General features: G+C 42.9%; 1 protein-coding gene across 6 annotated transcripts; it reads right to left on the bottom strand.

The window, feature by feature from the left end:
• Positions 1 to 173: 173 nt before the first annotated feature.
• Positions 174 to 26,797, bottom strand: TSC1 (TSC complex subunit 1). Of its 6 annotated transcripts, none has more exons than XM_059865573.1 (23): positions 26,649 to 26,797; positions 19,564 to 19,626; positions 18,354 to 18,529; positions 17,393 to 17,496; positions 16,613 to 16,765; positions 14,824 to 14,968; positions 13,645 to 13,799; positions 13,270 to 13,343; positions 11,665 to 11,843; positions 11,116 to 11,225; positions 10,759 to 10,882; positions 10,279 to 10,394; positions 9,978 to 10,050; positions 8,587 to 8,685; positions 7,927 to 8,494; positions 7,663 to 7,706; positions 6,971 to 7,137; positions 5,912 to 6,094; positions 5,461 to 5,571; positions 4,839 to 4,961; positions 3,697 to 3,884; positions 3,429 to 3,590; positions 174 to 3,153 (listed from the first exon to the last, which is right to left on the bottom strand). In XM_059865573.1, the coding sequence occupies exons 3-23, from the start codon at positions 18,457 to 18,459 to the stop codon at positions 2,673 to 2,675; spliced, it is 3,465 nt and encodes a 1,154-aa protein (XP_059721556.1). In that variant the 5' UTR covers positions 18,460 to 18,529; positions 19,564 to 19,626; positions 26,649 to 26,797; the 3' UTR covers positions 174 to 2,672. The 6 variants fall into 6 exon arrangements, with proteins under 6 accessions (XP_059721556.1, XP_059721557.1, XP_059721559.1 ...); XM_059865574.1 differs by having other exon boundaries at positions 174 to 3,150; XM_059865576.1 differs by having other exon boundaries at positions 3,697 to 3,881.
• Positions 26,798 to 27,679: the final 882 nt, after the last annotated feature.

Genomic DNA, 27,679 nt, shown 5'->3' with positions numbered 1-27,679 from the left:
AAAGAAAGGCTTTGGCTCCATGCAGAAAAATGAGCTTCTAATGGTGAATCCTGTGCAAAGGAGCAGCAGCACTGACGTGCTCTGAACTGTCCCATCTGGGAAAATGTTTGGACACTGAACTCCCTTCCATGTGTTTGGTCCCAAAAAGGTCTGGCAGGGAATTTAACACAGAGTAGTGCAAAACAATACATTTTATTTGTTCACAGTTAAACACAAGCAACTGCCTTGACATTTTAGAACATTCTAATAAGGACAGCAAAACCTCCTTTTGGTTTAAGTTCTCTTTAGCTTACGATTGTACCATTTCCTCGTATTTCATATTTATGGCATTTAATGTGGATTGTTTAACATGCTTACAAAGAGCGAGGCAGGGAACAGATTAACTTGACAAAGACAGCAATTTTAGATTTAACTAAAAGCAGTCAGTTAAAAAAATCTGTTTCCACTTCACTGATGGGACCCCTTCAAACAAACTGCAAGTTAACTACATACAGCAGATCCGTGATTTTTAGACTTAGGAAAGAAAATTGCAAAATTTGTTCCTCCATAATCTTTGTGGTCCATAAACAAACCTAAAGTGGTTTCCATTACTATCCTGGTGCTAAAATCCTGTTTAAAAGAAGAAAAAAAGCCACCTTACCAAAGAGCTTTGCATTGCTGCCAGGGCATTTTTGTGACCGACACAAAACCTGCCTCTCCTGGGAACGCCAGACCCGGGCTCGGCAGAGCAGGATGGGAAGGAGCTCCTCCAACATTCCCAGCTGAGCTGGCCCATCAGGCCCTTTGTGTGCAAACTGTTCATTCCCCGGGCTGGGATCCAGCAGGAGAGGGGCAGGAAAGCTCCAAATCTCACCGAAACACGCGCTACCACGTTTGCTACCACTACGTCTGAGAAAGCCTAAAGACAAAACCAGGCTGCCACTTACAACCAACTCTCTACTCTCTACTCCATGCAGAGTCAGCTTTGACACAACCACTGAAGTTCACCTCTACTCTCAGAGTTTGGACTGACCAACTGAAAGGACACGGAGAATAATTTAAGACAGGCAGAAATGTATTCAGACCTTGGAGTTACGGAGGAGGCGGGAATGGGAGGACGAGTCCTGTCAGCAATGAGCTGAGCTGCCCTGACAGCATCGTTCCCACCTGGGCTAAGAAGGGATTTGAACTACAAATGCAAGTGTGCTTGGACTTGATTTCTATGTGAGGTGGTTCTTAAACAGCAGCTGCCACCCACAGAACGTTTAGGAGAAGAGGCCACGGGTGATGCAGGGGAACTGTGAAGCCGGAACCGTCTGAGTACACCTGGACCCAGCCACGTGGGACACCTAAAACAAGCACTGCCTTCCTAACAGCAGGCCCTGTTCTGTCACGAAGGAGATTGAGTCTGACCACTGACAAGCCCTGATCCCACAATCCTCCTTCACAGAAGGCTCATAATTGACTTAAAACATGATTAACACTGAAAGGCTTCATGCCAGGATTCTGATTTCAGTGAGAGCAGGATTCCTCCTCAGCCTTGTCACCTAGGGAAGTAGGATGAGGGTGAAGGGGAGAGACCTAGAGCCAAATTGACACTGAACTCAAAAATGTGCTGCAATCTGAGTAGGAGGGCACCCAAAGGAAACCATGCTCTGCAAGGCAAGCCTGAAAAGGTATTGCCAGGAAGAATGAAGCCAATTTCTTGGACTCAAAACATGGTGGTCTTGTTCAGATCAGGAACAAAAGGGTGAAGCAGCACATTTCCCTGATTAGAGAAACAAATCCTCCTCTGCAGATCTTCATAAGCTTGGAATTCTACCTCCATCTTCTGCATCCTCTCCCTACTTAAGTAAAGCTTCCTCTTCTCTCTTCTCCCACCCCAACTGCTTTCCCATACAAACCAGGGTGAGGTCAATCAGGCAAACACTTCAAACACCAAGAAGACCTGAAGCTGGTGTTTTAACAAGTCTTCAGCATTTAGGGTCTCTTCTGCATTACAAGCTACAGTTCCTTTTTGTCTGTTCAAATGTAACTTCCCAGGAAATGTTAAGGACAATATAAACAGTGATCATGAATTAGGGTGAATGAATCATTTTGCAGAGGTACAATGTTCTTTAAACATTTGGGTACTCAATCAGACTCCAACTTAATGAAGGCTGGGCTCTGAGGGATGTGGGACAGTGGACAGGCAAAAACAGAGAATGCACTGGAAATCCTAGTGCTGCTTCCTTCCAGGATGAAAGGAACCGAAGTCATCTGGACAGGCAGCACAACCAACTGCTCTAAATGGGAAGTTTGCAAAGAAATACAAAGCATTCAGAGTAAACTCACAAATGTTAATTTGGCCTCATATTGCACTCAAGTTCATAAACGCAGCCACTCGACTGGGGACAGGGAGAAAGGGAAAAAAAATACTTGCAAATGCTAACAGTTGTCCCTTCAAATTAGTACACGCTGCTAAGGATTGAATTTGAGAAAGAAGCAAGAGTTAGGCTGGGCATTTTCAATTCCAGACCCAAAAATCCACTTTGCATTCATTCAGCAGCCTCCTTCCGTTCCTGGCCATCGATCCTGCTCCGCTGCATGAGCCACTGCTCAAAGAAACAGAAAAGCTTTTAGTTAAACTTGCACTCACGCCTCCTGTTCTATGCCAAGAATATGAAAATAACACTGATTGACTATCTTCCTCTTTAACTGTGGTCATGATGAGTTTCATTGTAGTCCATGATATGAAGCTGTCCAACACTGCTTTCCTGGAGCTTAGGCGAGAGGTTTTCGGGGCTTGGAGGGGCCTTTGACTCCATGCCTGGATCTTTACATAGTTCAGTCTTTAGGGCATCAGACAGCCTGTTGATGCTGACCCCTTCCTCATCACACTGGCTCTCACTCTTGTTGCGAAATAATTCTCGTGCCTTCATTCCAAGGAAGCTCTTGGAGCTGGGGAGTGAACCTACAGTCAGTGGGACAGTAGTGGAGGGCTCCAGCAACATGGATGTCTCCCAGCGACTGCTCAGCCTCTGGTTCTGGGGTTTTTCTGGGGTGGAGAGCTCGCTGCTGCTGCCCCCCTTACTGCTACTGCTGCCTCGGGTGCTGGGAGGTTTGGTCTCTCCATTTCTACCCAGTGTTTCTTCACTGTGTCCTGCTGTATCTTCATTACCACAATCCAGCCTGCTTGGGGAAGAGAGAGGACACAGTGTCAAGGAAATCACAGCAATTAAACAGTGGAGAGGGAAATGCTGGCCAGGGCAGATTACTTTGATTATTTTCCCTTTCTGCCTCTGGGTATTTACTTCAACAGGTTTCCTTTCACACTTCTGGGGCAAAGCAGGAGAGACAGGGGGTAACCAGATGTGTCACACACTCAGCTTTGCAACATCCAGTGTCTTTAAGTCCAAAACTGACATAATCCCACAAGGGTCCTGCAGATTTCACACCACCACCCTCACCTTTCTTCTGCTGCTTCAGCTGCTTCTGTTTTATCATCTTCAAGTTTTTTCAGTAGACTGTTCTTCTCCAGCCGCCCAAACAGATCCAAGATCTCCAGCTCAAAGGCCTGGGTGATTTTTTTCTGAGCCTTGTACCTGCTTTCTACTGCCTGCAGCTGACCCCTGAGCAAAGAGAGAAACCAGAATGTCCAAAATCTCCAGGTTCTGCCTCAGCTGTGACAGTGCACCTGTCAAAGCACAGCTAAAATGTTACATACGAAGCCCCTACCTTGCTTGGATTTTAACATCTTCCAGGTATTTCTTTTGCTCCAGGAAGAGGTGGTCCTTTTTTGCAAGCTGAGATTCCAGTTCAGCTATCCTTTTCTGGGAAGCATCGAGCCTTTGGCTTTGCTGCTGAACACACAACTTTGCTTTCTCCAGTTCTTTCCGAAAAGCAGCGTGCAACATTTCAACCTCCTCGAAGCAAACAACACAATGGTAAAGTCTAATTTGATCCTGTGTTATTTTTATTGGTGTTTAGACATGTTTCTGATGTTATAAATAGGCACATTTTAAAGCAAGCCAGAATAAAAGCAGCATTTCTAAAAACAGATATAGAAAACCAGCCCTGTTGAAGATGTACACTATTAAAATAACACATCACTGGAATTTATTAGCACATTAATGTTCCTTATGAAAACCTCTTTTCATCAAAGCACTCGTGCCAGTTCTGCACTGGATTAGAGCAGACAAACTCTATTTTAAATCCATTTTTCCAACAGGACCTTCATTAAGTACCAGCAGAAAACTTTTTTTCAGTGTACTATTCACCTTCTTTAATTACGTGCTCTCACGCAGGAACAGTTATATTGTTGTGTAATTTACTTGCTTCTAATTAAAAAAAGGTTTCTTTGAAGTCAGGAAGTAAAACCATATGAACCACAGAAGTTTCAGTGAAGTTACTGTTAACTTTTAATAGGAAAATGACTGAGTGGGAAGGCTGAGATGCTCATTTTGAAGTAACACCTCACAAAAACCTGTAAAATCCTTGTTAAGATCTTTTCACAAATTCTGGCACTACTACCCTGCATTATTTTACCAACAATCTGCTGTCAGTTACATTTGAGCACAGTAAAGTCTTGGCTTTTGGAAAAGAAATTGCTAGAATTTACATCAGTTGGCTAAAAGAGACCCCAGGCGTACCCCAACAATCTCTTCCTAACTTTCAGAAGGGGCACTGAAGATATTCCTCAAACCCACAGGGCACAAAACATCTGAACAGAAGATCAAACATACAATCAAATCCCTGAAAATCAATTTCAGAACAAAGAGTCTGTTAAGTTACAAAGCCTTTCCTTCTGAACTCAGGGCTGGGAACTGCTGGATGATGACCTCAAGGGAAGTCTCCCCAAAAGTCCTCTGCACTGGTACCTTTGTAGTGTCTGTGTGCTTGTGCTGCAGCTGCTCCAGGTACAGCTCATTGACCTCCCCAAGAACCAGCAGCTGCCTGTTCAAGAACTCCATCTGCTGTTGCACCGATTCACTGTTGGAAAGCTGGGAAGGGAAATGGAACAGAATCCAACATTGGGATGAACGGTTCAGGAGAGTCACAGCTGACAGGCACTCTCTTCACAGGGTATTTTTATGAAGAAGGGAAACAAAGGCTAAAATCCAATGCTTCATAGGTAGTTAAGTGTCAAATAAATTGTTTTTATAAAGAACTTTTCATTTCCATTCAACTTATGATATAAACAATATCTCTCAGTTGTCAAGATTTAGCAGAGCTTTAATACAAATTCATAATGCTCAATCTGCAAATCCCTGCTGTGGAAAAAGCCAAAATAAGAAGTTTCAGAAGCCCTTTAACTGAGTTTAGAGTTTCTTCACCAAAATATATTTTTCTGTGTTGTTTCTGTGCAATTAATATCAGATTCTATGGAGCTCAGCACAGGCTTATTTCAGATCAAGAAAGAAAAAGCACCTGATGAAAACTACCAGATAAAAAATAATCAGAAAGACACAAAGGGACCCTGGGAACACTGACTTTTCTTACCTTTTGAGAAACTTGGCTAAGCAGCAATTCAGTGTGACACACCTTGTTGTTTGCCTTCTTTAACTCTAACCTCAGATCTGCTATCATGTTCCTGCAGTCTTCCAGCTTGGTCTGTTCAAGTGACAAAAAAATCACTCAGGGTTCTGAAACTTCACTAAGGACAGCAAGGGCACAGAGCTGGGAGGCTGTAAACCCCCAGCACAGGAAAACAAGCTATACTGACCCCTCCAAACCTGCCTTTTCCTATTTCCAAGCTGAAGACACGACAAAACATAACTATAAAAGGATGATATTAAGTTAAGCACTTTCAATTATGCACTGCCTTATTCTGAATCAAGACAATATCTCTAATAAAAATGTGCAGCTTTCTCTCAGGTATTTCATGCCTTGTTACAAAGAAGGTTATTTTTAATACCATTAAGTAGACAACAAATTTGTTGTTGCTTCATACCTGCAACTCCTGGCTCTGGTTGTAGAATTCCTCCCGGTCGTGCTGCAGCTGTCGGATCTGGCTGTGAAGCTGAGCCACAATATTATCATGTTCCTCCTGAAACTGGTGGTACCTTGCCTGTTCTTTCTGCAGACTCAGTTTCAAGGCCTGGATCTCCTTTTCCTGCAGTTTCAGCTGATCTTTCTGTTAAGAATCCCACATGAGGCATCAGACAAGACACCTGCTTAGCAGCTAGGACATCTATGCTCAGCCAAGCAAAGCTGTCATTACCAGCACACAGGAAAACACTTTTCCACACACACAACATTTTACACAGAGCATGTTCTCAAGGCTGTTGGGGCTTGGCTTGGTTTTGGCTGAAAAGGAGATGAAATGGTGATAAGGGTGGACAGACTAAAAACTCACAGCCACATTCAAAGTATGAATGAGCAACAGTCTATTTTTCCATTGCCTTTCATGCTTTCAACAGGGACTGGGGCCTCACTGCTGCAGCAACAGTCCATCTTCCAAAACCTACTTGGAAGTTTATTTTTGGCTCTTGTAGTTAATTATCAGAAGGTGAAACTGTTGATGGAATTAGTTATAATATGAAAAAATGTTATGAAACACACCTAAATCTGTACTGAGACATCCTTCAGTGATATATCTTCAAATTCTATCACAGTGAACACCTCTGGAAAACAACACTTGAGTTTCCAAAGCTTTTGCTATTAGTCCTCATTTGAGGAGCAAAAGGACAATATGCAGCAAGGTGTTTAGCCAGGCATTGAACATCCACTCCACTGACAGGGAAGCTTTTACCATTACCCAAAGGTAAGTGCTGGCAGGGGTCAAGCAGGAAGGATTCAGGTGCCTGCAGTCAACTACAAACTACTGACATTAATAACAGCAGCACACAGAACTCACACACGAGTCACTCCATAAACACCGACTTCAATAAAGCGACAAATGAGGCTTCTTTGTTAATTGAGTGGTACCAACAGACACCAGCCAGGCCAATTAACACTTTCAGCAGCACCAGTGTGTCTCAGCCAGTGGTGGAGCTGTGTCCCTGCTCACCATGGCAGCATTGTGCTCCTCCAGGGCCGTGGCTTTGATGACTTTGCGCAGGAGCCGGCGGTTGCGCAGCGCGTGCTGCTGCCTCTTGAAGCGCTCGTACAGCAGCTGGTTGTGCAGCAGAAGCAGCTGGTTCCTCAGGGTGTGAATCTCATCTGAGGGGGGAGAACCTGCAGTGGGACACAGAAGAGGTTACTGAGCTGCACTCTCTGCTTTATTTGATCTCCAACAAAAAAATCATAAACATTTTTCCCAAAGCAATGGATTTATGCCTCAAAACGATTGCTCCTTTGATTAAGAAAAAGAAACCAAGCCACCACCACCACAAAAGCCTCAGAGCACAAAACTAAGACACAGACACATAAATAAGCAAGAAAAACCATCCGTTTTAGATTGAATGAGCAGTGAGAAGGTGCAAGGATCTGTAAGATGACCAGCAGCATTCTGAAGCTTAGCAAGGCTGAAGTGGTCAAAAGCAAGAAGTGTCTAGAATTCTGCACTTTTCAAAGATGAAAAAAGCAGCTCATCTCTCTGGAACATAGCTATTTGCTAAGCAGATAAACCATGACTTAGTGGAGGGCATCATCTTTCTGCAGTATTACTTAAAAACCCACAAGCAAAAAGTATGCAGGTCATTGTTTAAGCAAGTCTAATAATAGAAGAACAGATTGCCAAAACATGAGAAATTTCCTCACCTCCAAAGTGGGTCCAGTCAGCAGATTTGCTTGGCAGAGACAATCTGAAAAAAGAAAATGCAGCATTAACAGCTAAGTTTAAGTAAAAAAATGAAACGTTCACCTCAAAAGAGCTTTTAGCCTGGTAAAAGTACAATTAAGGTCAGTTGGCATAAAAAGATTAGGGAGGAACTGTGCAGCTGCTTTTTCGGCACAACTTAAAATGAAGCCAGCACAAAAAAGAGTAACAATAAAGTCTGCAAAGTAAGATTTTCAGTCACCTACTTGTTCAGCTCCTTAGTGTGTGCATCTGCTCCTTGCTGAATCAGCCTGTCCAGCACTTCCACGGGAGAAGTCGAGGACATACAGTCTTCATCCTGGGTTCCCTTGGCTTTCTTTAGCAGCTCCTCAGTCTTCTTACCAACAAAGAGGTAGGCAGTCTTTGGTAATGCAACCTCAAAGAGGTGCTCATAGAGGGGAGGCTGCCCACTCCCAAACACCACTCTCCTTTGTGCTGGTACTTTACAAGGGCTGGGAGTGAGAATACTCGGCTCCCCAGAGGTTCCTTCCCTGTTCCCAGCAGGGCTTTCCCCAGGGCCTCCACAGGGCTTGTCTATGGGAGTAAACGTTTGTTTGGGTGTTTCCCGTGCACCCTCAGGCCCAGGCTTGTCCAGAGATGTTAAAGGCTCAGAGGTCTGACTGTGTCCCTGAACACTGGAGGCTGCTGAGTGGGTCTTCTTCTGAGAGCCTGACAGACTTTCGTTTGTGCGGTAAAACGGGGAGTCAAATCCTCCTCTAGGCACCATGTGTTCAGCATCGGTGGTGATCTCGGAGATCTCTTTAGATATTGCATCTGAGGAGAGGGGGAGCACCATGATGCATCTGGTATTTCAACAGGACAAGCATTTCCTTAGCTAAGATGTAGGTAAGGAGGGCAGACATTACCTTCCTCTCTGTCCTTCTCAGCGCTATCTTCAAACGACAACCCACCTAAAAACTCTGGAAGATCACTTAAGGTTACTGAACTTTTACTACTGGGGATGTCTGAAAAAAAACAGAAAACAAAAAGTCAGTTGTACAGGTGCTGTTTTCTCCAGCCTTAGCACAGCATAAAACACAAGTCTTACTGCTGCAAGGTCCTCAGAATAAAAGCTTGTTCCTCTTTTAGATGCTTCCTCAGAGGAGGAAGGTATCTGACTCCTGTTCCATTCCACATAGAAAACAGTTCAGAGATCAGTCACAGGGCAGTCCTGATCCCAAAATGTCATTTTGTACAGTTAACATTTGCTATTGCACAACCTCTGCAAGGAAGGATGTGCTCTTTGCAATTTAACCCGTTAAATAAATAAAATAAGGTGGCTCGTGTGCACTGTGACTGCTCCACTTCCACATTAGCATTAACCTTCCCTTTAGCTTCTGAGCTGGCTCCACAAGGACACAGCTCCTGCCTGAAAAAGGGAAGTTTAGCAATCTGATGTAATACAAATTTGCCAATATGTGGCTACTGATCAAAACTGAGACAGCAGCTGTGGGATACACACTGCAGGATAGAAATCTCATGCTCAGCTTAGTCACAGATCAGGAACTCACTGAAAAACTTTGCTTGTTCATAACCTGGAATTCAGAATATTCAGATTCCAGTGGTACTACACAACTACACCAGAAAATCAGCTTTAAATTTCACTATCATCTCTACTTTGAAGACGGTTAAGATTCACAGCACAGAAGTCTCAAATACAGTTCCAAAATCCCTTCTGTCTGTCACAGAGGTAGATGACAGAGAATGGAAAATGGAATCTACATTTATCTATTAAAAGTTGAGATCCTCAACAAACTGATTTCAGTATTCCATGGGACTTTAAAAGAGGTTCAAGTACAGCAATATAATTGTAGATAGAAAACAAAGTTTTTCCAGAGGCCTTTAAAAGAGGGAGCATCATATCTATCCTTACGTGCAGACATGTGACAGATAACTTGCTGAAGCACAATTTAACATACATCTTGCTGCTTCTAATAATAATCCTCAAAAAAGCAGCTTTTATAAAAATAAATATCCCTTTTCAGCCTTCAGTTTATATTTGCATTTTTAAATATGCAGGAGAGCAAGGTAAAAAAATCTCAAGCTATTTCTGAACATGAATGGTTAAACTGAAATCAGAAGCATCACAAGAAGGTTTTAAGTTGAATCACAGGTTAAAACAGGATCCTAGAACTACAAAGAACTCAGGGGAAAAAAGAACCTGTGAAAAAGTGCTTGGGAATTGGAACAAGTATCAATAAAAACTGGAGTTGTTTACAATAGGTTGTAGTAATGGGGAGAGGAAAATGGAGTTTACCCAATGATTTATCGCTGTTTATGACATTTTGCTGTCGGTGCAGTAAAGGCCTCCCAGAATCTGGTTTGTCCTCCTGGAAAACAAAAGAAACCCAGAACTCATTAATTGCCTTAGATTTCATTGGCAACTGTGCAGCTGGAAGTGGCAATAGTTGTCTACATTTAGAAGAGTTTTTGCAGTGAAATGCAAAATTTTTTTATAAACCACCTACTCTGATTTTTCTTTCTCAGTTAAGGTCACTGCATTAAGGCAAGTCAATGAAAAAAAACCAGATTAGTTCAGCAGAAGAATTTTGTAATACCTTTTTAGGAGGTGTGGCAGCAGCTGAAGGGAGTGAAACATGCACAAAGTCATCTGAAGTGCAAGGTGGAGGAGGAGATGTAGCTGGTGTTCCCAAAGGTGTTCCTTTCCCCCCTGCTGAAAAGGAGCACAAGTTCTCTCAGCAGGCTCCCCCTTCCTCCTTTCAGCTGAACATTGTATGTGAAGAATTGTACATTTAAACACCTCATAGCATTTACTTCTTAAATCCCTTTCAACTGTTCATCAACACAAAAATGCAGTTTCCAAAAGTTGTTTCAGATTTTGGCACTGAATTAACAAATTCCCTCTCAGTTTGCACCAGCACTGCTCTAGGTGAGGTACTCAGTTCGTTGGAGTAATCACTCCAGCCTATCAACTGGCATGATGTGGCATTCCCACTTAAAAACTGCCAGTAAAATTTACAGCCAGAATTTCCAGTAAAACAAACCTTGGAGGCCTAATTCCAAAATGCAGCACGTACCAGATGTGCCAAAAGCTTTGCTGGAGGGTTGTGATGCAGACTGGGATGACTCTGATGGGACAATGCCGGGGGACGTCGGTGGCGTGGTCATACCACACACTGCAGAAGGGCTCCAGATGGTGACCTGTGCACAGAGTGAAACACAGCAGAGCTCAGAAAAGGAACATGTGAAGCACCTGCATCCAGGTCTTCACACAGCAAACCAGTTAAACTCAGGAAATTCAATTAAATGTGAAACGAGCACCATCTTCTGAAGAATTCACAGCACAGCTCAAAACCATGGATTTTTAAGACTGGCACAAGAAACTATGAAAGTGCAAAGAATGAAAACTTGCTGGGCTTCATCTTCTGCTTTACCTGCTGTGGCTCAGTTGACAGCCTCGTGGACTGTGGGCTCAGAATCTGAGGTAGCTGCCCTGGCATTTGTGATAGTGTTAGCCGAGGAGTGGAATATGGGGTAGAAGTCCCTGAAAGTTAAATAAAAGAGAAAATCAAAATTCTGAAGCATCCAACACATCAAATACAAACCCATGATTCTTCTGGCTAGGACTTAAAGGCTTTTAATCAAAGCATTTCAAATCTATTCAATATACACATTTGTAGCTAGGGACTTTTTCTCCAGCCCCAAAAAATATCTATTGAGTACAATATACTACAGTGCCTTTTTTTGTTGCTGTTGTTGTTTTGGGGTAGGGAGGACAGAGGATGAAGAGACAATGTTGAGAACACTCTGTATGTCTGCATACAGAAATTATATCTATGAATTTATTTCTTTAATGATAGTTTATTTTCTGGTGGCTAAGAATTAGACTTTAAGTGGGATAAATTAGTGAAATAGGATTTTTTGCTCTAGGGTCAGTTCTTCTCCAGCAATTGGGTATTGATTAGCCATCAGGCAGGTCTTACCATAGCTGCTCTGTGTGTCAATGTAAGAGCTGGCACTGGGGTCAGTTTGATGATGTTTTGAGCTTGTGCAGAGTTTCCGAGACACAGAGTAATAACCATCTTCATAGGAGGCTTCTGCAGGGTCCAGGGAGATTTTGGCACATTCTATCACAACATCATGAGTTTCTAGCCTTTTCCACCTGCAGACAGTTTTTGGATCCAAAAGAGTAAGTTAGTCAATTATTGTTAAAAACAAGAGTTCCTGGAGATAGGAGGAATTGGCTTGTAGGATGGCTCATTTGTTCCAGGCAGCTTTGCATGCTCCCAGCCAAACTGGAACAAGGCACCAGACAGAAATTGCAACCAGATGACTTGTGAGAGGGGGTCTCAAAGAGGAGACAAACAGCTTTGACACAGAGATCCATAAAGGTCTGCCATGGAGCACTCTGGAAAGGAGGAACAGCATACGAAGACTTGGTTGATCCTGAGCTTCAGCAGCTGTAGAAATCAGCTCAACTACACTCAGATGTTGGTAGTCAAAATTTAGACATGCCAGCAGGGAGGGAATCTGTATTACTTAAGCAAACACTGTCTGCAATGCCAGTTTCAGATCTGTGTTTTTCCTCCCAAGCTTGAGGAATGTTTTTTACTATTACTACCTCCTTCATCCTGAGAACTACTTCTCACTAAATTAAACAGCCAGATTAGATCTGCCCAGTATTTCAGGGGATAGAAGTTCACTGTAAAGAAGAGAAAGCCCAGAAGGCCATCTATGAAAGGCTGGGTTGCTTTGGAAAGTAAAATACTCTCTGTCCAAGATACCAAAAGAGAAGGCTTCCACTGGAAGGTTTGTGCCAATTGTGCTCCTGAGTGGTGCCACCCTCCCCCCTGCAAAATTGAGCATTGTGACATTCAATGGGTTCCCAGTTAGGAGTGATTTCCTAGTGGCTCTGAAAAGCAGGGCAAGAGCACTACTGTGCAGCAACAAGAGTCAAATTCTCCTCTTCAGTGGCTGGGCCTGTGGAGACAAGAGAAAAGCAGCAAGTGGTGCTGCTGCAGGCAAATGAGCCTATTGCTAAAGAAAACTAATACAGCTGATAATGTTAACACATACCTGTTAAAAGAACTGATCTGTTAAATGAACCAATATCTAGGTACCAAAACAAGACACACTGAAGCCATTTTAAACACTTAAATCCCATCAAATACTTCAGGAAACCCAAGGAAAATGACCCAAACCTTCAGCCAATGAAGCATCTCTGGCAGTTTCACTTTATTCATTATAGACAAACTGTTTTAAATCCTTATGATGATGTTTGATCATTAAGTCATAAAAATAAGATAAAGTAAAGTAGAAGACAGATGCCATCCCAGACACAAAATGAATTTAGAACCCAAACATTGTTGCTAATGACCTTTCACAACAGTTTCTGCTTATTCATCCAGCTGAAAGCTGGGATGAGGAAAGTCTACATGTTTACCTGGTGTACCTACAAATCTGGGTGGCAAAACACCCCCACACAAACTAATGCTGATACAAAACATTTTGCTGCAACCTTCTGAAAAAAACCCACAGAAAGCTGCTGAATTTGAGCCTTTCCTTATAGCAGAGAGAACATACAATACCTTCGTGGGTCCAGTTCATGGTCCTTGGATCCAGTCACTAACTCTGGATGAATACGCACATGTTCCATCATTGGCTGCGAGGAAGAAGAAGGACTTGTTATCAGTGCAGCACCTTTGGATTGCACTAAACCACACAAAGCTGATGAGCTAACTACTGATCCCAAGAGTTCAGAAAGTTACATTTAATAGATAAGGTTAATACACATCACCACAGCTTCAAGAGTTGATCCCAACTGAGCTTTCAGTCAAATCGTTTGTTTTTATACTGTTTTGTCAAACAGCCCTCAGCTAAATTGACAAATTAATTGCATTAAATTGGAATATATAGCTATAAATTTCTTGCCTCAGATAACACAGAGATAAGCAGCATTTTACCTTGACTACTTCTTCAAAGGTCTCCAGGTTTTCCTTCATACTGTAGTGAGAGCGCAGAAAGGAGACAAAATTGCAAGGGTACATTCCATAAAGACGATGAAAGAGAGAATAAACGCTGGCATGAAGATGGACAAGATAAATCTCTGCCACACGACCTGGAAAAAGTAGTTAGAATATTTTTCATTACATTGGAGAAAAGAACAAAAGTTCTAAGAATGTAAACAAAGTACTTTGAAATTTGAAATGTGAACTGGAACAAGTCTTCTGAGGTACAAATAGTCCCTATTGAAACTGTGAAGTCTTCTCAGAAAACAGCAACACTTAGTCATCAGCTCATAGCAAACCCAGGAATTAAGATAAGGACCATTAATTCCAACCAGTGTGCTGTCATTCTCAAAGCACAGCTTTGTTTTTATTCAAGTTAAAACCTGAAACTCCTCTAGATAGTGAGCCAGAGTAAGACTGACTGACTGAATGATTTAAAAAGGAAACTAAAGTTTGTTTCACTTTAAAAGGTAAAAACTAAAAGCTTGTAGACACCAAAAGCAATCATAACAGACAAATCTTAGTATTCACCTCAGAAGTTCCAATCCTACTTGCAATGCAGAATGGCTCTCTAAATAGCAGTTCTATGTGCTTAACACAGCATTTGTTCACTCAGCCATGAGCCACACTCACAGATACTGCTGGTGTTAGACATCAGACCCCTTACAACAAATTCAGCAAAGCCAGGGCTCTGAGAAAACCAGTTTTATCAACCTTCATGACTATTGATAGTTGCACATTAAACTAAACTCTTATATATGCTGCTTCTTCCCTCCCCCCCATTTATATCTGGGAATATCAGATTCCCCAAAATCTGCCTGAAACATTAGCATTTTCCCTTCTCTCTCCATTCAATCTCTGCTTTTCACTGTCATCAGGGCAGTACTTTGGTTCAGTGAAATTTCATGCAGTAGCAGCACCACACGGAAGATTCTAAGAGACTTCTAAATTCTGAGCAAAGAACTCCCCCATGCTCTCAAAGAACAGAACAGCTTGTGGGCTTAACACATCATTTTCTGTGTTTAAATAATCTCAGAAAACTAAGAGTCTCACAAAAGAATGTGCTCACCAACTGCACACCAGTCACAAGGATACTGCAGACCACAACTGCATGCAACAAAGTTGAAATCTCACCTGGATTCTGCAAGCACCAGGCTGAGAGACGCCCAAAGATACCAAAGAAATCATGAAGGTACTGTTTGCCAGACTGAGGAATCATTGGCAACATGGTTATTAGCACTAGGACACCTGTGGTGAGTACTACTACATCTGTGTCAGTCTGCAAGAAGGGAAAAAACCTGCATTAGTTAAATGTGTTGAACCTAATTTTTTCCAAGGATGAAGTGAACATTGAATCATCACCATGGAAAAAGTTCTTTATTGAAACAGTCCCTCTGAAACCTACCAGAATTTAATGATCCAAGATTATTGAGTTTTTCATAAAGAACAACTTGAAGAAAAAATAGATTTGGGATTCTTGCTCCTACTCTGCTGCTTTTCTGTAGAAACACTTGGCTTAGTTAAAAAGAGAACATCACCACAGTTCCACAGCTGAGTAAAAACAATTACTGGTATGTGAAGCATCTTATGTGCAATCTTCCTTCCTTCCCACAGCTAAACACACACAGCACTCAGAAGCTCACAAACTGCAGATCTGATCAGGGTGTTCAAGGGTGTTGGCCAGTTACCAACACAGGGGTCAAAAGCTTTTCCACTAAACCTGGCTGCTGGAAAGTTCCCCAGCAGTAATTCCAACAATGACCAGAACACCTTGGCTTGTGCCACAAGAAAGGGATGTGGCAGTACAAACATTTGGCTGGATGAAAACAGGAAAAGAGAATCAGATTTTAGGAAAGGACACAGAAAATGTTCAAACTCTTTCCTTGCTTCCTCAGTTTAATGCACATTTTCCTTGGTAGCTCCTCTGCTTTGTCAGCACAGGGTGCACAGAGCACTGGTCAGGCTGTGGGCAGGTGCTGCTGAGCTCTCTGGGTATCACCCAGGAGCCACTCAGGCTGATGGAACAGTCAGTTTTTAGGGATTTATCCTCCTCTGTGTGTTTACAGCCTCTTCTCTCCCTCAGTCACACAAAACCTATCAGAGCACATTTCCTGTCCATCCCCACCCTCTGTCCACATCCCCAGAACTTCCACACCTCTGTCCTACTCCCAGCAGCTTTCTGACACACTTCATTCCTCCCTCAGTCACACTGCAAAGGACAACAAAACTTGTCAGGCACATCAGGAGTTCCAGTAACAGCAGCTGGAGCTGCTCCTTTGGCAGTTACAAATTTGTGGTGGTTTTGTTTTGAAGAGTGCTGGCACTTGACTGCATCGTGCATTTAAATGTGACTTCATGACTAATGTGGATTCTTCACTATCATAATAAATTCCATTACTGCCAATGCATTCTAGGTCTCAAAGCACTTTTCATTCCTTATTCACTGGTACAGTGCTGTACAGTATTATACCTGACCAATCTGCAGATGAGGGAAAAAACCCACAAAGCTTGGGGGAACAGCTACCTCCTTGTAATCCAGCATGTCAGTAGCTAAGAAGGGAAAGTCTGCTATTCCAAGTTAATTTCCCCTGGGAATAGTCCATTGCATGGCCCATCTACACTGCAAGTAGAGGACACACAAATTCAAATTGCACCAGGGGAAGCTACTGTATTCTCATTAGGTTCATATTCAAGATATCCACCAACTTTACCAAGGGCCTTCTTGTCTTTAACCTATTTTGGAAAAGTTTTAATAAACATTCCTAACTTACAGTGACAGTGGCTTTTAGAAACAAGATTGTCAGCAATAACAGCATAAGAGCACTGTGGCTTAGCTAAATGACATCAAAACAAGAATCAAATGCCTTGCATCTGTATGCAAGTTTACATCAGGTGTTTTATAGACAGCCCTGACAGTTCTTACCTTGAGACATTTAAGTAATGAAAGCAGGAGAGGTGCTTGAGAAAGTTTGTGTTTCCAAGATGGTTGTCGTCTGATCACGTGTCCCAGCAGAGAGAGGGTGGGTAAACGAGTAGCAGCTTTGCCCATATAATCATTAATTTTGTCCAGTAGATGCTGACAAAGGATTTTGCAGAGAGTGGTAGAAAAAGAAAGGTATTTATATTTAACTGCTCTATACCCTTTTTCACCACTCTACGTTCAGCAGTTTGTCAATATGGAAATTATGGGCATTTTACAAATATAAAAGATCCCAGAGGAAATAAAACTCTGCAATAACTTTGAGACTACTGATAGACAAATGCAAACTATACAGGCCAGAAGCAGTCCCTACACTTTGAAATGTTTATAAGTAAATAATAAAAAAAAAACATCTGGGCAGCAGCCAATTTGTAGTGCCATTTCCAATCTATTCAAAATCCTGACTTGCTCTCAAAATACCCAATTTGTTTTAGGCTAACACATCCTGCACCAGGAGCACTGTAAAGAGACAACATTAATCCTCCAAACCCTTTCCTTTACAGATGTTCTTTGCTTAACTGGGTCAGTTTAAGCAACTCTGTAAGAAACAGAGACCTCTGAAGTTTTTTTTAAAGCTTAAACTACTCTTACTACAGAGATACTACATCTCTACAGTAAGGTAATTCTACACCAGAGTGGAACCCCTAGAGTTTTAATGGATGCTATTTAAAGGCTGCTTCAATACCAGGCTAAAATCTGCCATAACAAGATTTTTTTTTTTACCTTGTCATGAGGCTCTTGCAGAGTGGACAGAATATGCAGTGCCTGCTGAGAATTGGTTTCCAAGTAATAGTCCACCAGGTTGTTGACAAGCATAGGCCCACGGTCTGTCAGTTTGGGGATAGCAAGGAAAAAAGCCAGAAACATTCTCAATAGACTAAAAACTAAGCACTTGCTACAAGGACATTGCAGAACTTTTGAGCAACTATTACACAATTTCTAACATAATGCTTGGTTTTCAGCAGACCTTTGGGAAAATGAGACCTCTCAACTACATTTCCTGGTTCCAAACTGTTCAAGTGAATGCATTCAGCTCAGGGAAAGGAACCAGGTTTTTTAACAACCAACAATTCCTGTCTCACCATAAAACCCCAAAGGTAGCTGAGCTGCAAGGGTGCTTCATCCAGTAAAGTGTTCAGGAGTGACTTGATGTTCTTTCCCTTCAGCAGATAAAGGAGAGCAAGTTCAGGGACAAGGACACTGGCAGTGCTCTCATGCTCTGAAAAGGCTCTGTCAGCACAAGTGATGCCTCAACAGCAGCAATCACTTTTCACAAAGTCTCAGTCTGTTGTTTTGTTTGGGAGTAGGATTTTCATTTTGCTTTTTTATTAACAAAATCCCGCTGGTTCCCATAATGTGGGTGACACCTAATTCCTTCTAGATACACTTGACAAAGAAAGTTTCATCAGCTCACACTTGAGGCTCTGCCTCAGAAAAAGCCAGTCATTTTGTAAGAGTGTTTTAACAATTATGTTACAGACCTTGAAGGAGCCATGCCATTAAGCAAAACAGACTGAAGAGAAGCCTCAATCCTTAAAGCAATTTCAACCCCAAATATCAAGAGTTTCTTTCAAGCTGCATTTGCAAAGACAGTGCTTGATAGAAAAAAAAAATCCCACATCGTTCTACCTTTATTGATGTGAAAAACAAAACCCTTCCCAAAACTACACAAAAGGATACATACCACAAATGAGATTATCTTTGAATACAGCTGTTATATCTTCCAGGACACCCAGAATTGGAGAATCCAGCATTGAGAGGAGCTCACCAACATTTCCTTGCTGTGCCATGATGCACGTACTGACATGAATGTAGAGGTTAAAACTTCAGGAAGTTCTTCATTGGTGTCTTTCTACCAGACTAGGAGAGAAGAAACAGCAGATGAGTGAACTTTTCCCTTTCCATACAAAATCTCTCATCTCTCCTATTTCTTTTCCACACAAGTGCCCGTTTAACACTGAGAGGATTGTGAGGGTTTCCACACCTGCAATAAAAGCTGTAAGAGTTTCCAAAAAGCAATGAGTCATGAGCAGGGTTTTCTTCGTGTTTTTCACAAAGATATTAATCTGTTTTGCAGAAGACCTCAGTATCTACACAGTCTGAGCATTCTCTTACCATATTTTTTTAATTTGCTCTCCAGGTCAGTAAACTGAAGCTGAAGTTTTGAATAAAATGCAAAAAGCTGCCTGGAATCCCTCAACTCCTGAGTTCTTACAGCAACTCCTCCTGAAACCACCTTTCCAGTTCTTTGCATAAGACTAAAATCTGGAGAAAATACACACCTCCAGATCCTTCTCCACTCCTGTGACCAGGTCAGGAATTCACTGCCCTGGGCTCTGCATTGTTGCACTCTGAGAGATTTGGGCTTTAAGACTTTGCAACGTGGCCAGGCTGCAGCTGTTGGGAAACTCAAGCAGGGCTGCTGCAGCTGCTGCTCCTGGGCAGCCTGAGCAGCACAACACACTCTGACTTCACTCATGTGATTTGTGATCACAAACTCTGCAGAGCAAAAGCTGCAGAAAGTATTAAATGCAACAGTGTGCAGGTAACAACTGGTCAGCTGCACAGAGCTAGGAGCAAACCTAAGCCATGTCAGGCTTTTAAAATGGCTTCTTCCCATATAACAGCACCAGAGGGGTTGAGGTGTCACACTGACCTACCTACCACCAAATGAATCAGTTTTTATTTCATCCAGAAGAATCCTATACCAAACCTTTTCCCAGTGGAAGAACAAATCTGGCTTTAGATCCCACCTCATATTATCAGCAAGGCTTTCTTCTTCCCTCCCACTCCAAGCTAGAATACATTTTTCACTTCCCCCATGGAAGGCAAGACTGACACATACCAAGTTTACACACAAAATTGTTTTTTTACTGCAGTTGTGTTTACAGCACCTGTTCTGTGGATGAGCTGAGCTTCTGTCTGCAATGCTGTCAGCCACACACCTTTCATGATCACTAATAAAGAAAAAACAGAGAGAGGTTAAGAAAAGGCACAATTTATTTCTTCTTTATCACACCAGGTATATGTTCAGACCATCACTAAGTTTTTTTACACAGAACAGAAGAGTTGTGCATCCCCTGCATGAGAACAGTCAGCCCTCAGTCTGAAAAACACCAAATGGTGCTGCAGCTGCCCTTTCCAGAGCTGTCCACAGGTTAAGCTGTGCAATTACCTCAAACTAGATGGTTTTCACAAGACCATGGTTTTGTACTGTGACCCTTCAAAAGCTGCTAAAGTTTTATTTATGGCAGGTAGAATCTTACACAGAAAGGATTCTTCTCTATTCTGAACATACAGGAATTAATTTAAGCCTTTAAATTCTATTCAAAACATTTTTAGGCATTAGCCAAGGACCACAGATCACTGCTCTGTTTTAAATGATAATGCTGTAATTACCTATATACATATTACTTTCTTGAATATTTAAACATAAATATTCAAACAAAGTCACTGGACAGCAGGAGTTAACGTGTCCACCAGTAAACTTTGTCATTTGCAACATATCACTCTGCAGTTGCAGAACTGCCCAAGGTCACTTTTCTTAGTGCCACCAGACATCAGCTTACTTAACCTGGCACTGATTGCAAATTCAAAGGTGATAATATGGCACCACATTCCCAACTGGCATTTCAGTAGCAACAAACTGGCTGGAGCATTGCAGTAATCACCACTGCAGAACATAAAACCCCTCACCCTCAGTTTTCAATGATCATAACTGAATAGACCAAATGAAACTTCAGGTCATGTACAAGCAGCCAGCAGAGTCTGATCACTGAAGTGTTTAGATTTAAATGCTATTTCCTTTCTAGTCTAATGCTGGCAAAATGCTAAACCTGCATTAAGACTGGCTGGTAGTGTGTGCAAGACTTGGATAATAATAGAGACTTGGGGTGAGGGAAGCTGCACTTTACTGAAAGCAGAATGGATCTATGCTTTTCACAAAATCAGAGCTGGCATTTGTTGTGGTTTAGGATTTTGGTTTGGGTTTTTTTATTGGTTTTTTCCCCCTACATTGTGCAGACTCCAAAGCTTCCACTCCTTCTTCAAAGCATTTGCTGTTTAGAAGACAAACAATGCCCAGAGAGTGACACCATCCTTTCAAAAGGTTTAAAGCCACACATCCATGCAACCTAAGAAGTCAGCCTTCCACTCTGTTAATCATTTTGAAGAATCAACTGCTTTTTCCACTTCTAGTAATCATTATAATATTAAATTGACTCAGTGACTGCATTTGCAATATTGTATGGGGAAGTAGCTCACTCCAAGGAAACTATTCCTTCATTTCTGAGAACACATCTTTCAAACAGACCTTGCTGTCCCTCAATTTCCATCAGGATACAGTCTCAGCTATGGTCAAGCAACAGATTCACCAGCTTCCTAAACAACATGATTAGTTCTTTAAAGTATTGTTAACAAAAGAGATGTATGGCCACATCCCCAGAGCAACTGCAAACAAAACCTGTTTTAAGAATTAAAGCAGCAGAAACACAAGTCTCTGCTTTTTTACTCCAAAAAAACCTTGTCAACTCTCTTCTCTTTGATTCCCATCCCATACCAGTGAATAGAATGATATTTTTCTTACTGTCCTTGAGCAATATCATTATATTGGACTGGATCTTTGTCACACCAGTAAAAACCTCAACAGCAGTTTCACAGATTCTGATATTGCCAGAGGAAAACCTGCAGCCTGGTGAAATCATCCACACTTTGGACAGGCTCTGGAAGTCAGGCTCTGTTGAGCCTGATACCTCTGCAGACAGATGGGGAAAAGCCCTGTTAAATGTTGAGTAGGTAAGAGGATTTCAAACTTTGTGCCAGCACAAACCCTGCCATCAGATAAGGGCGAGGCTGATAAGGGAGCTCAGCTCTGATAACGCCACACAGGTAGGTAACGGATCATTTCCCAAGCTCCCTGACTAAAACAGATGGCTGGAGTGACCTTGTGCCAATAAATCCAGCAGCATTTATTTCAACTTTTCAATCATGCATTGAGTTCTTTAAAGCAGAGCAGTCTCCACTCCAGAAGTATTCAAAATATTAATAAAAGTATTTCAAAGCACATCTGAAAATAAGGCAATGTTACACACAGGTACCTCAGGAGGTGGAAGTTTATCTGAAGTTACATCAAACCAGTCAATGTTGTCACCCCACTGTACACAAATGGCCACAGCTTTAAAAAAGCAAATCACAGCTTTCTCAAGGTAAAGTCATTTGTCATTTTAAACTCTAAGTAAGACTGAGATGCTCCAAATCCGTGCCCGACACAAATGACCAAGCCAGGAAATTCCAGCAATAGTCTTAAATCATGTCACACTTTTTTCAGGCACAGGCAGCTGAGTAAGTAGTTTACAGGCAACAGGCTTTTAGTCAGAAAAGGCCCTGATCTGGCAGATGAAGTTCAGCTCTGTGGTGTCAGTGTGATTTATCACAGTCCCACCAGGAATTTGTGATGTGATTTTCAAATCTTGCAGATAAGCACAGGCCAGGTTAAGGAGCTCCCATCACCTTGTGAAACAGCCACTGACTGTCAGGGTATCTGGAATATCTGGAATTGTATCTGGAATTGATACTTGTGCTGCGAGCAGGACATCCCTGACACCTTTACAGTATCACATCACCAGCAGGGCTTTCTGCTCAAATACACAGTTACAAGATGAGCCTCCCTAACCTTCCATCCCCAGATATTGCAATCATTCCCTCATCAGAAGAATTTCCACATCCCTGCAGCCATTCTTGCAACTAACAGGATTAAAACAAGTAAGTTTTCCATGTGATTTGAGTCACTGACTCTTCACTAACTTTTAATACTAGTTTTATACAAAAGACCAAAAGTACTTGGTTAGTAAAGCATAGAAAAAAGTCTGTTTAAACACCTTTTAAAAATGCAGCATTTTAGTCTCACTGGAAAATATCACACCCACAGCATTTCTTATATTCAAGAGCCTTCTTTAAGATATACTTAGTAAAAAGTATTAAAGTACCAACACAGCTTTGGAGCCATCTTACAGAAGGAAAAGGAGAAGCCAACAAGACAAGAACCAAGTCTAAATTTTTTTTTTTTCAGTAGCTAATTTAACAACACAAAACAGTTTAAGCTACAAACTTGAAACAAAGTGAGAGACTGTAGAAATATTAATTGGAAAAGGCTAAACAGAGAAAGAGACAGCAGAGTATTCCCAAAGATTATGACTTCTGTAAGTATTTCTGTCAAGAGAAGATGTTCTTCTGTTCAGTGTATTTTTATCCCAAGCCAAATGAAAAAGCAGCTGGTAGTGCCAGTTATGCTGCTCGCAGGGGTGGGGAGGAGGGGGACACACCACAAACACACCCTCAGCCTTTGCTGCAACAACACCCAAATTCAGACACCAGGAGCACCTATTCTGGGGGAGGGGGATCAGCAGCAGCATTTTATCTCTCCTCATTAAGCAGAGCTGAATTTAGAGTGTGCCAGTAAATGGTTATTGCCCCCTCTGCCCCTAGAGGAAAGGGGATTTCAACACCACAGGACCAGAAGCTCCAGATTTGCACTTTTCCATCTGATTTCTATTGCAGGTAGGGTCAGGTCACATCTCCAGGTACTGCTTTGGCAAAAGCCATGAACGAGGACAGAATGATTTTACAGCAATTGTGCTCAAAGAAAAATTCAGATTGACAACACAGCAGCCCTTTTCACTCACATCTTTGAAATGTTGGTCATGAAAGGATTAAGCCTAACCCCCTCCCTTTCACCACACAAAAAACTGAAGCCCATTTTATGCTTCCTAACTATGCCCAATCTCACATTTCCCTCACAGTTAAACTGAACATTACCATTATACAAGTGACATAAGCAATGAATGAAAAGTTCCAGCAGGGAGAAAAACCACTGGTGGCATAGGAAAGCAAGCAGCTGATAATTCCCTTTTTCACCACCCAGAAATAATAACTCTAAACACTCTAAACCTCATTTCAAACTGGCAATACAATCAATTCAATTTATTTATTCATCTTTAAAGAAGGAAGGTGTCTGGCTTTTTCTAATAGTAAATATTTTCCTGGTTGTATTAAGATCTGATACTAGATTCCATAACTAAATTAGATCATTATTTATAGTTATAACTTGATATTATACACATTCTCCTCTATATTGTTACAGGTGCTTAACTGACATGGGAACAGGAATATCACAAAAAACCCAGCAAGCCCAAACAGAGAGAGAAAATCATATTCAGCAATATTTAAGATTCTTTGGGCTCTGTGCTGTGCTAATACACTCCTGCTAATTGCTACTCATCACGTTTCTGTCAGAGGAAAATTGTTTAAAAACAATCCATGTCATAAAAAGCCCAAACATGGAAGGGATGTCACTTCACCCTCTGGCAGTAGCCAGGCTAACCAGCCACAAAAGGGAGTCAGGGAATTATTGTAATTCCTCACACACAACAGCATATATTAATAGCAAATAAATAAATAAGAACAAGCCCTGGCTTTCCAGAACAATTTAATTAACACTACACACAGAAAGTCAGTCCAACTATGGAATCTTTTCAACTACAAACAGGTGATCAGAGAGCTCTAAATTTGTCACTAACACAAGGACTGAGACTCCTAAATCTCTGCAGCATTTTTTTTTGCCCCCAAGAGGAGCCTTTTAAAATATTCACAGAGTTAGGCAGCAATTCAGTAAACCTTGAAACCACTGCAACCTATCTAATGTACTCATAAGGCATCTTAATTGCTCCAAGAATGAAACCCAGCATTACACAGAACAATAGCAAATGATGTGTAACTGTAAAGTAAAAACAAAACATGAATAATGCCCAGGAAAGTGACAGCAATTCACCACTGCAAGAACTTTACTCTGGATCTTAATGTGCTACTCAAAGAAATGCTTATGCTAAGAAAGGAAACATCATTACTTGTCCCCATTATGTTTATTAAACTACATGAACATATAATACCTGACACTAGGCTGTAACCTTCTTAAAATACACATCTGTCTGCAATTGCCACAAAATCTGGTGCCCTCCCCTGCTTCCACCACTGCAAAATGCTTTCATTATTTTATTTGCTTATTATTTAAGAATCCCAGAATGGTTTGGGTTGGAAAGGACCTTAAAGCTCATCCATGCTGTCATGGGCAAGGACACCTTCCACTATCCCAGGCTGCTCCAAGCCCCATCCAAACTGGCCTTGGGCACTTCCAGGGATCCAGGGGCAGCCACAGCTTCTCTGCCAGGGCCTGCCCACCCTCCAAGGGAAGGATTTCTTCCTAATAAATGAAAAGGCATCTATTCCAAAGATATATTTGTGTGTGTTTGCACCCTGCATGTGTTCCAGGCCACTCAGTTTGCACAGAGGCTGAATCACATCCCCAGCTCCTGTCAGGGCTGACAAGAAGGTGCCTGGCAGTTGGAAGAATTTCAGGAATCAGGACAAGTCAACATCCCAGCAGTCCAGCTGCAAATAGAGCCAGCATTCATTTTAAACTACAAATAGTTACTGAAGACAAATATTTGTCCAAACACCAAAACATCTGCAGTTGGCCAGTGTATCTCACATGGGAATCCATTAATAATGCCACTTTTTTAGTCACCACAAAGGTAAGAAAGAGTTAAGGTGCCAGGATTAAACACAGAGATAAAATCATTTTAATTAAAGCTTATCTCACGACTTATTAGATATTCTGACTATCTTTTCATGGTGTAAGTCCCTGCAATTCCCCACAAATGCAGTCCTGGGTGAACTGGGCTGCTAAAAACCAGAACAAACGAACAAACCAAAGCAAAACAAAAAGGGTTTTTCACTGAGTAAAGGAGTAAAGGATTTTAAGCCTCTGATTTTATTTTAAACTTCAGTGGGGCACAACTGTTTCTGCTAAGCAGAGTAGCTGATTGCTGCTCAGCAAAGACAACAGCAGGCAGATGGATCCTCAAGGTTTGCACTGATTATTAGAACTTCCAGAGTTTTCAAAGATTTACTTTCTAGTTGTTCATACATGTAAATTAAAGAGGGATTTTTTTCACCTAATGGGATTACTTCAGCAGTGCTTTGATTCTGACAGATTTCTAAGAACTATCCCCAGAAGTTATTGTCAGGAACCTGCAGGATCAGACCACACAAAGAATGAAAACCTGTATTAGGACCCACTGGAAGGTTCTCTGGAAAGAGTTCTCCACACAAAACCTGATCCTGGTTTCTGGGTCATTTCCAGGGGTTTTGAATCATACATTCCTTTAAGGCACGTTCTTCCTTTCACTCATTGCCGTGTAAGAGATTCATTAAAAAAACCCCAACCCCAAAGAGCAAGGAAAGAAGCTCTGCCTAAACTGATAAAACAATGACAGAGCCTGCATCCATAGCAAACAAAGGGTGAAAACTTCAGAACTGCAGCCTTCCAAGTTCTTTGTGATAACAGGAAGCAAAATGTTTTATTGTAGAAGTAAACAACATCCTGACTTCACATTACCTACCCAGGAGCAAGGAAATGAGAAAAGCCTTCCTCACCGAGGGGACAGACTTTACCAACTGCTTTATTTAAAGCCCAACCCCGGACAAGGGAACCTGCTCAGCAAGTAACCAAGGCAGGGGAAACCTGGAAATGGCTACTCAGCCTTTGCAATGGGGGTGCTGAGCATTTTTCAATAAAAAGCACGTAATTAAAAGGGAACTTTGGTGGGGGGACCCTGCGGGGGGGGGGGGGGGGGGGGGGGGGCGGTGCGGGGGGAGGGGCAGCACCCCGGAGCAAGTTTGTCTGGAAGGAACGAAAGGGGACAGAGGAAGGCAGGAAAGGGGACGCAGGGGGAACATCAGCCCCCCCCCCCCCCCCGCCTTCCCCATCCCCCCGACCCCTTCCCTTTCTCCTGCCGCCTCCTCCCCCAGCCCCTTCTCCCTGCTTCGCCGCTCATCTCTCTGCTCTGCCTCCTCCTCTCCGTCCCCGCGGCCGTCCCCGGTGTCGCCGCGGCGGTGGCGGCGGGGGGCGGCTCGGCGCACTCACCTCGCCCTCTCCTCCCCTCAGCTGTTTACCACTCCGGGCTCCTCCGGCCCACAGGGCGCCGCCATCTTGGCCCTGCCTCCCCTTCTCATCACAGCGCTTCGCCCCTCGGATCCCTCCGCCGCACAATCTAGTCCCGCCTCACCGCCTCGCTCTCCGCTGTCTGCTCTGCTTCTCTCCCGGTCCTTCCCGCCCCGCTCGCCCCTCCCGCCTCACGGGACGTTCACGCCGAGGGGGATGAGCGGGGGGCGAACCCGCGGCCGCCGCGCCCCCGCGGAGTCCCGCGGCGGAGGGATCTCGGCGGGGTCAGCGCTGCGGCTGGAGGAGGTCGCGTGATGCGGGGGGCGGGGCCGCGCGCGGGCGGTAAACAAGGCCCGGCCCTGGGGGGACGCGGCGGGCGGGGGCCCGGCCCGGCTGGGGAAGGGTCTCGGTTCTTTTCGTTTTCTAGGGTCTCACCTGGGGGTCCCGTACAAAGTGCGGGGATGTGCTGAAAGGGAATAAAAAAGCATCTTAGAAGTGCCGCTGTGTGCGGAGGGGTGCTGGCGGGACACGGCTCTGGTGGCTCCCGGACAGCACCCCCGGGCACGCGCCCCAAATCTCATTGATTTTAATTGATGAGCGTGCAAAGCTCGTTTCCTTCTCCTGGTTTTGGATCCCTCAGGACTCAGTCATCCAATCCGCTCACAAGGATTCTGTCTTTGTTTTTGTTTTCTGTTTTTCCCCCCTTAGAATGCAGCAACCAAAGGACACCAACATCCCATCCTTTCAGATAAAGTTTAATTTCTGCCTGTGGAAAATGCGGGTAGGACAGAAGACAGGAAATCACCACGGGGAAGGATCTCCAGCCTTCGGCTTGGTGTGCCAGTGCAACAGGTTTAAAACTCAACATTTCAGTCTCCAGGCTGGTGGGATCTCCGTGTTTTTCCTTCTCCAACGAGGAGCAGCTTCACAAGGGAGACACCGAGGGTGCTCGGTCTGGCTCTGGAGTCTGGATGAATTGTCCCCAGAGACCAGCAGGAACCACAGGCATTAAA

Source organism: Haemorhous mexicanus, chromosome 21 (genome assembly GCF_027477595.1).
Source record: "Haemorhous mexicanus isolate bHaeMex1 chromosome 21, bHaeMex1.pri, whole genome shotgun sequence".
Classification (NCBI taxonomy): Eukaryota; Metazoa; Chordata; class Aves; order Passeriformes; family Fringillidae; genus Haemorhous; species Haemorhous mexicanus.
Note: the sequence above shows the minus strand (reverse complement) of the source record. Positions and strands in the feature narration are given on the sequence as shown.